The following is a 9333-nucleotide window of genomic DNA, read 5'->3' as shown; positions in this document are numbered from 1 at the left end:
CTGACGCCGAAACGTGCCTTTGCGAAAGGACGTTTTGAAGCGACTCGGCGAGAAAAGCAGCGAAGCACATGATTTGACCATTAGGGGAACGAGATCGCTCAGAAAAACCGAGAGCTGCAGCCGTGTTGCCAGCAGATGTACGTGTTTCCACCAAACCACATGCATTTACATATATTAATAGAAACATAAACCTCAGATATTTAATTCCTTTAGTTGCAAATCGTTCTCAGCAATACACACCTGGAATATCATGCAATGTTTACGCACAACACAGTTATTCAAAGAAAAAAAAAACTTTTGCAAACTACTTTGTGGTGCGTAGGAATGCTCTTCTCGAAGTTGCGAACCGCCCCTCAGCCTTTCGCTGCGCTCGGACGGAAGCTGAAACGAAGTATAAGAAAACACTTCAAACATGTAAACGATCTCGTTGCTGTTGTGAAGGCTGTGTTCCGTAATTCACCGTCTCGTGTTTGGGCATCTAAGGAACAGCTACCAAGGGTGCCTCTTCCACCAGAACCCACAGCAGACGATAGCGCCTCAGTCAGAAAGGCTCAAGATGTCCTGCGCGAGGACACTCTCGAGGTTGACCTGGCGTATTTGTGCTCCGATTTCACGTTTCTGGCGGACACAATCAAGTGTCTCGAAAGTGTTGGCGAAACTCTGGCTCGGAACATCGGGCTCATTTCGAACGTTCAAGAAGGAGTCGACGCGGTCTCCGCAGGCCCCGCTGCTGTACAAGTTCGTTGAAAGCTTCAGTCCATTTCGAGCAACAGTAGTGGGTTCTCACCGAGAAACACCCGGTGAGAACCCACTATTTTTGCTCGAAATTTCTCACTGGGGAACACTCCAGGGTACCAGAGTGTGTTGATGCATTGGATATTCCTAAGTGCAAGTACGCTCCAGTCACATCAGTTGACGTGGAACGCTCTTTTTCAGCGTACAAACGTGTTCTAAGGGACCAGAGGCAGAAGTTTGAACACAAGAATTTTGAGATGGTGCTTGTTTGCTATTGTTTTCATAGTTTTCGCCATTGTTCCTAGTTGGTATATGTACAGCATGGAGCGGCGGCGAACGCGACAGTGGCTCTTCTAGTGGACTCAAAGTTTACGGAAGCAGACGACACAATGGAAAAGTATAGGCTCCGGGACGTCCTGGAGCTTTGCGAGCCCCGTTCTTTCACCCCAACAGCTGAAACAATTCATTATGGCCAGTCTGCTTGCAATGCGGAATCCACTGATCGCAACTGCCACGACATTCAAATAACAAGGCGCGCAGAAACAAAGATATTGCAGTTTATTTAGCGGTCGCAAACGCCACTCAGGGGATAACGCGCGTTTGAAGCGCATCTGGGTAGCAGAAAAACGGCGTTTAGCTACTCGAACTACGTCGTAAGAGGTTACTGTCGATCCGTTACAAACTTCGTTGTCACAAGTTGTTAGATGAACAGGTGATAACTAAAACGTGCGCAAAAACGTGTCAAGATACCAGAGCAAACGTACAAGCCGCTGCTGCATAAAAAAAATATTATCGGAAAAATCACCGTGCAAACACTTTCCAAACTTTGCTGGAAAGATAGGGTCCTCATCCTAGAAGAAAATAAATATAAATGGGAAACAGCCCCCAAAAACGGCGAATAAAACAAAGCTAGCAGACGTTACAAAGATACAAATCGTCTCGCAAAGAAACTCCTTCAACGACGACGATCGTTGCGCAGGTTGTTTTCGCCGTCGGGGTTGAGTTCACAACAAACAAAGCGGAAGCAACACGGCGAAACTAATTGAAAAAGAAAAGAGCTTAACTTTTTATTTTCAGCTGCTTGTTACACGCCTGCTTATTTGCCTTCGCGGCGTTGGTAATAAGTAAAAACAAAACAGGGGAAAGGAATAACGTAGTCCACTTCACACTGCCAGGTAAATAAGAGTCGTACGCTGGAATCTGGTACGTGCAAGCAGTGCGTGACCGTTTTTGCTTTCGAATTTCTTTTCCCAGAGAACTTGGCAGGTTTATCGTTTGCTCGCTTGACGAATCACTTCACAAGTACGTTCAAGTACTTGTTGACGTACGTGTCCAGGCAAGCTTTGCACACCATGCCTTTGTTTCGAGTGTCGCTAAGCGGCCTGAAGTCCGCCTTGAGCTGAACTCTTTGGTGCAATATATCAATGAAATGTGTTCTTAGAAAAAATATGTTGCCCAGTCTATTGAAATCTGCGACTTCTTAACGATCCCTGCAACTTTCTTCCCTACCCACTATCTAACAACGTATTTGAATACATTGTGTATACACCTTTTTCAGACACGGGTTATTCACTGCAGTGGTTAAATTTTTTATTTAAATTAGATTTATTGCTATTGCCTATTTTTATATACTTTTTATCAATGATATCTTTTCAGACTTTGCATAGATTTTGTTCTGATGAAAGTGTGTACACTGCAGCTGTTACAACTTGTGTACCAAAATCGAATTCATATTTATCACCCCCTTTTTACATACTTTTTATCAATGATAGTATTCAGTCTTGGTATGGTCACTGTTGGGACGAACGCCTATATACTGCAATTGTTACAATATGTATTAAGATTGGATCCATTTCTATAACAGACGTTTTGTATCTATGGTAGTTTTAAGACTTTGTATAGACTTTGTTGAGACAAAAGCCTATACACTGCAGAAGTTACAAATATGTGTCAAGTTTGAATTAATGTTGTATTCCCCATCCTAATATACTTTTTATCAACATCAGTGGTCTATAAAGCTAGATAACTTAAGTATATGTGTAAAGTGTAAAGAAGTGAGCTTCTTCACGCGTTCTATGGACACGAAAATTTTAAATACACATTGGGAAGACCGATATTTTTTTTAGTCAAATAAACATACATTTCACAACCATACGGTCTTACATGTCGACCATCTATAACCACTCTATGGTGTGAAAAGCAACGCCCAGAAAGATGTTGAGGAAAAGCTTGTCGCTGATATTGGTGTGCGATTATTCTATAATTTTTGCCTTTACAAATGATTTTCCTTTTGTTTACATTTTGAAATTTCTGTTTTTTCCTTGCTCCGAAATATCTTCTCCCCTATTTTCGGCTTAATCCGACTTTTTTTCTACTCAATCGAGCAAACCTTTGCTACATGAGCCGGATAAAAGTGCAAAATTCGGGGAGCAATATCGCGGAACACATGGTGGTTACGCGAATCATGCAAAATGAGTCTTGGCATACTACCGCCTCAAAGCTTGTAATATGAACATATATAGCAATTGCAGTAATTAAAAAGTTAAATACCGAATTTTAGTTGAATAGTATGATGATAATGATGGTTATATTCCCATCAAATGTCCGTCGGGCCATATAAACACGCAGTGAAAACCGCATTCATATTACTTTCCTCCCTTTATTTAAAAATTGGGTGCAGCTAACAAAAAACACGTTTTTAACGTTAAACAGAGAATCCCAGGTTCGGGACGAACAAAAATGCGGTGGAAAAGCGAGTCCCTGCACCCGGCCTCCGTGTCAGTGGAAACTGGTTTTGAGGCACGTGGGGTGACATCGGCTGCCTTTGGCGGTGGGGGTCCTCCTCTACCTCAAAGAGAGAGACAAAGGGAGAATGACAAAGAGGACAAGGACAGAAGCACAGAAAGCAATGAAAAAATGAAAGACGTTTACAACTCCCTCTAACGCCGAATTTGAGCGCAGCTCTTGAGGAGGAGGAAGGAAGGGTGCTGGGGGGGTTAGTTGACCTCGGAAGGGGGGACTGTCACGTGACCTCGGGGGGTCACGTGACCTTGGGGAGTCACGCGAACGGCCGCCCCTCCCCACCCCCCTACCCCTTCTCGGAGGGCAATTTGACATGGGTGGACCCCCGGTGCACACGAAGGAATGGGAGAATAGTATCATTACAAATTTTCTGCCCCCCCCTCCCCCCCCCCTCCGAAAGAAACAAAAAAAAAAACAAAAAAAAAACCCGGAGTTCTGGATCCGCTTTTGCGTTAAAATACTTGCGATCAGCGCTGAGCGGCGATGGAGCAGCTGCCATTGCCGGCTTAACAGCCCACCACACAGTGCTACTCCGACGCAGTGGGCGTCCTGCGGAAGACGTTCGGAAGCCAGGAAGCACTCATCCAAGACCACATGGAGGGCTTGATGAATATTCTTCATGCGTCGCCGCCACGGTACACTAAACGTCTCAGACGTTTGTACGACAACCTACACGCTTGCGAGGACTTAAGGCGTTGGGGGTGAGCGAAAGCTCCTTTTGTGTAATGCTCTGCCCGGTCCTACGTCGTGCTCTCCCAGATGACATGTTTCTGGAGTACAACATAAAGATGGTCGCGGTGAACACGTGTGGGGGGGGGGGGCCGCGAGGCCCTGCCACGTTATTTAAAGTGAGGACATAGAACGAGACAAGCGAACGACGTGTCTGCCTGTGATGGCGGCTTCAGAGCATTCTCTTGCACGCGCTCTCCGAGGCGCGTGCGCGTGCTGCGCCTCGAGCCATCTCTTTTATTTTCATGAGAAGAATGGATCTGTGGGTGCGTTCCACCCTACAGATATGCCCCCCCTTAGCGAGGAGCCCCGACGAGCGATTAAAGAAAACGAAAAGAACAACGACAACACACAATTAGGGCGCTAGCTCTGGCCATGAGTTTGTCCAATGAACTTGAGCAGACTTCCTGCGGGACTTCGGACTTTCCTCGCGCGTCTCACATGTGATGAGGTTCACGGGTGCGTGCTCGAGATGGGCTGGCTTTAGACGCTCGAGAGCGATGGTGTCTCGTCGTCCATTAATCTGTACATCGAAGCCACTTGGCTTCTTTTCCAGAACCAGGAACGGTCCCATATAGTGTGGTTGGAGCGGTTTCCGTCTGACTGTTTGGCGCACGAACACATGCGTTGCACTGTACAAGTCCTGAGAGACGTAAGGAGTCTTGGCAGATACCGCTCGCGTAGGAACTGGTCGTAGGTCTGCAAAAACCTCCTTCAGCTTTGTGGCGTAGTCTTCTGGCCTCGTGTTTGGAGACGGGTCGACCTCGAAAAAGTCCGATGGTAATCGGAGGGTCGTCCCATAGACGAGTTCAGAGGTTGCACAGCCGAGGTCCTGCTTCAACGCCGTTCGAACTCCGAGTAAGACGAGTGGAAGCTGTTGTACCCATTCCTTGGAGTTCGCGTGGGCCATGAGCGCGGACTTGAGGTGTCGGTGGAAACGTTCCACCAGGCCGTTAGACTGCGGATGGTATGCAGTTGTCCGAGATCTCGTCATGCCTAGGATTCGGGACAACTCGGTGAACAAGTTGGATTCGAATTGACGCCCTCTGTCGGTGACGATTTCAGATGGGCATCCGAAGCGCGCCACCCAGGACGAGACGAATGCCTCGGCGACGGTGGCTGCAGTCATGTCGGGCAATGGTGTAGCTTCCGGCCACCTTGTGAAGCGGTCGATACAAGTTAGGATGTATCGTTGCCCTTGAGATGTCGGAAGGGGCCCGACCAGGTCGATGTGGACCTTGTCGAAACGGGCATCTGGTGGCAGGAAGCTCGTGGATGAAGGCAAGGAATGACGGTGAACCTTGGCTCGTTGACATGCCAAGCAGGTCCGCACCCAGTCACGCACGTCGGACTTCAGCCGAGGCCAAACGTAGCGATTGGCCACTAGCTTCTGTGTTGCCTTCACGCCGGGATGCGACAACGAATGAATGGCATCAAAAAGGGGCCTTCGTAGCGCCATCGGAACGAATGGGCGATGCGTTCCTGTGGACGTGTCGCAGACGATGGTGATGCCTCCTGGGAACTCAACATCCTCTAGCTGGAGAGAGTTGTTTGATGTGCGGAGCTGCTGTATCTCCTCGTCGGATGCCTGATGACGAGCCAGCAACGTGATGTCGAGTTGCGGAGCAGGCGAAGGTACGGCGTCAATTCGGCTCAGGACATCAGCGGGGACGTTTGATTTCCCTTTGATATGCCGGATGTCCGTCGTAAACTCCGACAAGAAGGCCAGCTGTCGGATCTCTCGAGGGGTATAGACAGAGCTTGAGTTGCGGATGGCGTAGGTGAGTGGTTTATGGTCCGTCCAGATGACGAAGGGGCGACCTTCGACAAAGTGTCGAAAGTGCCGGACGGCCAAGTACGCTGCGAGCAGTTCTCTTCCAAAGACGCTGTAGCGGGTCTGGGCGGGCTTTAACTTCTTGGAAAAGAAAGCTAGGGGCTGCCATTCACCGTCCACCTGTTGTTGTAGGACCGCCCCAACAGCCGTAGCTGAAGCATCTGTCATGATCGAGGTTCTGGCATCGTGTTGTGGATGTCGCAGAAGTACAGCGTCTGCAAGTACAGTCTTTACTTCGCAGAAGGCTTGCTCCGCGTCTTCACTCCAAGGCAGGTTGGTAGTGGCACGTGCAGTCTTTGCTAGTAGAAAATCAAGAGGCTGGAGTAGCCTCGCGCAGTTCGGAATGAACCGGCAGTAAAAATTTACCAGGCCGAGGAACTGGCGAAGCTTTGTGATCGAGCTAGGTCTTGGAAAGTCCCTGATCACTTGCACTTTCGACGGCAAAGGTCTGATACCGTGTCGGTCCAGTCGATGTGCCAGAAACTCGAGTTCTGATCTCCCAAACTCACTTTTTGCGGCGTTGATGATGATGCCGTGGTCTGAGAGTCTTTGGAAAAGAAGACGGAGGTGGTTGGTGTGCTCCTCCTTTGTCGAACTAGCGACCAACAAGTCGTCAACGTAGGCAAATACGAAGGGAAGCCCGCGCGTGACAGCGTCGATGAATCTCTGGAATGTTTGAGCCGCATTACTGAGACCAAAGGGCATGCGGAGAAACTCAAACAGACCAAACGGAGTTGTAATAGCTGTCTTTGGGATGTCTTCGTCAGCGACGGGGATCTGGTGGTACGCGCGGGTAAGGTCCACCTTCGAAAAAATGGTCGCGCCTTGGAGGTTGACAGTAAAGTCCTGAATGTTTGGGAGGGGGTATCTATCGGGCACTGTGCTCTTGTTCAGTGCGCGATAGTCGCCACACGGTCTCCAATCTCCGTTCTTCTTGGACACCATGTGTAGGGGAGACGCCCAGCTGCTTGACGAAGGTCGGATAATTCCAAGCTCGAGCATGTGCTCAAATTCTTCGCGAGCGATGCGGAGTTTCTCTGGAGCCAGACGACGGGGTCGGAAGTGAACCGGTGCGCCCGTTGTTTCGATGTGATGGTGGACATCGTGCGAAACCGGTCTGGTCCAGTCAGGAGCTCGCGTGAGGCTTGGAAAATCCTGGAGAGGAGGTCGGAATGGCCCGTCGATGTTAGAGCAGACTGACGCGAATCCTGCGGTGTCAGTTGTTGAGACGCCTTGCACGGAGAGTCGCGTTGTAGAGTCGAGCAGACGTCTCTCCTTGACGTCTACAAGGAGGCTGTGGTGTTGTAGGAAGTCAGCGCCGATGATCGCGTTGCCTACGTCTGCGACCAAGAATACCCATCGGTAGACTCGTCTGAGGCCAAGATTTATGGTGATGGACCGTTCCTTGTAGACGGGGATCGACGAGTTGTTCACAGCCCGAAGGTAGTAGATGGGCGTCTGTGATCGATCCGCGCGTTTTGCAGGAACAGCGCTTACCTCGGCCCCGGTATCGACGAGATAACGGGTTCCCGTAGTCCTGTCGGCGATGTAAAATAGGCGACTTCCTGGTAGGTTCTGACTACTCGTTGCCTCTATCGGTTTGCTCCAGGAGCAGGGACGAAGGCAGTGCCGGGCGTCGGAGCCATAGCGACGATGGTATACGCAGACGTCCGCTGAACTTGCGGAGCGGGAACGGTCAGCATTTCTGCAACGAGATGTTGAACGTCCACGTTGTTGTTGAGTGCGTGGACGATCTCGCTGGTGAGTTGCCGCGGTAACACTCTCTTCCAACCGCTGGCAAAGCCGCTCGAGGTTGCCGTGAAGCGATGGAGTGCCTGGCGGGGCAGGCATAGCTTCACTTCCGTCTTCTGCCGCCGATGTAACGCTGGCGACGGATGGAGTGGCAACTTCAATAACGGCGTCTGCCAGGGCTGCGAGGCCTGTGAGGTCGAGAGCCGTAGCGGTGGCCAACACCATCTGGACGTTGGTTGGGAGGCGCTGAATAAATAGCTCCCGCAGCAGAGCGTCGCCGATCGTGTTGGCGCGATCTCCAAGGAGCTGAGTCATCCGCCTTAGCAGCTGAGACGGACGTCGATCGCCGAGTTCTTCCGCCGAAAGAAGTTCTTGAAGGCGGGAGCGATCTGATGCCTCGGTTCTCTGCAGGAGAGCCGCCTTCAGCTGGTCGTAGGAAGCTGTGGCCGACGGTTGCGCAAGGATGTCGTATACTTCGTCGGCTGCTGCCAGCGACAGCGCCGAGACGACATGATGATACTTGCTCTCCTGGCTCGTCACACCGCTGAGATGAAACTGGGACTCAGCCTGCAGGAACCAGACCCTCGGGTTTCTGTCATAGTACGGCGGAAGTCGGACTGCAACCGATGAGATGGAAGCCGGGGATCCGGCCGCTGCTCTTTGGGGTTCGCCGTTGTCCATTGTCCTCGACCGGGTCACCAAATATGTGGGGGGGGGGCCGCGAGGCCCTGCCACGTTATTTAAAGTGAGGACATAGAACGAGACAAGCGAACGACGTGTCTGCCTGTGATGGCGGCTTCAGAGCATTCTCTTGCACGCGCTCTCCGAGGCGCGTGCGCGTGCTGCGCCTCGAGCCATCTCTTTTATTTTCATGAGAAGAATGGATCTGTGGGTGCGTTCCACCCTACACACGGATACCGAAATCAGCCGGGGCCTGTCACTTTGGATACAAACTAACATCATAATGGACTGAAATCTCCAGAATAAATGTCCACAGGAGTTCTTGCAAAGCTTTTCTATTCAAAATGTATCCGCCTTTTTATGCGTTGTTTGAGCTAATTTGCCACCCACTCGGGATCGAAAAGCTGTGGACTGAAGTGTTTGAACTTTGAATAAAAGATCTACAGGCATTCTAGCAGTATTGGCTATCCACAACGTATCTCCTTTTAATGACTTTCTTCAGTTAATTGGCGCGTCAGTTTGAATACAAAAGGGATACACTAAAATGTCTTAACATTGAACAGAAAGTCTACAGAGACTCTATCTAGATCTCAGATACTTCAGTCTATCGCCTTTTGATCCCGAGTGGTCGGCCAGTTAGCTGAAGAAACGTGATAAAAAGTGAAAGCCGTTTACAGCTTCCTGTAACGCCGAATTGGAGCGCAGCTCTTGACGAGGAGGAGTGGAGGGTATATTCCTCCTCCACCCTCATGATCATGCCTGCTGCAGGGTTTTTCAACCGTGCAGCAGGAAAGCCGAAG

General features: G+C 50.0%; 1 protein-coding gene across 1 annotated transcript; it reads right to left on the bottom strand.

Annotated features, from left to right (window-relative positions):
• Positions 1–7546: 7546 nt before the first annotated feature.
• LOC121046842 lies at positions 7547–8815 on the bottom strand (the record flags this gene model as incomplete). Its single annotated transcript, XM_040501530.2, has 2 exons — positions 8794–8815; positions 7547–8502 (listed from the first exon to the last, which is right to left on the bottom strand). Coding segments are annotated over exons 1-2 (978 nt in total), but the record flags the coding sequence as incomplete, so codon positions are not given.
• Between the last annotated feature and the right edge of the window lie 518 nt (positions 8816–9333).

This window comes from Ixodes scapularis, unplaced genomic scaffold (genome assembly GCF_016920785.2).
Source record: "Ixodes scapularis isolate PalLabHiFi unplaced genomic scaffold, ASM1692078v2 PGA_scaffold13__105_contigs__length_92229423, whole genome shotgun sequence".
NCBI lineage: Eukaryota > Metazoa > Arthropoda > Arachnida > Ixodida > Ixodidae > Ixodes > Ixodes scapularis.
Note: the sequence above shows the minus strand (reverse complement) of the source record. Positions and strands in the feature narration are given on the sequence as shown.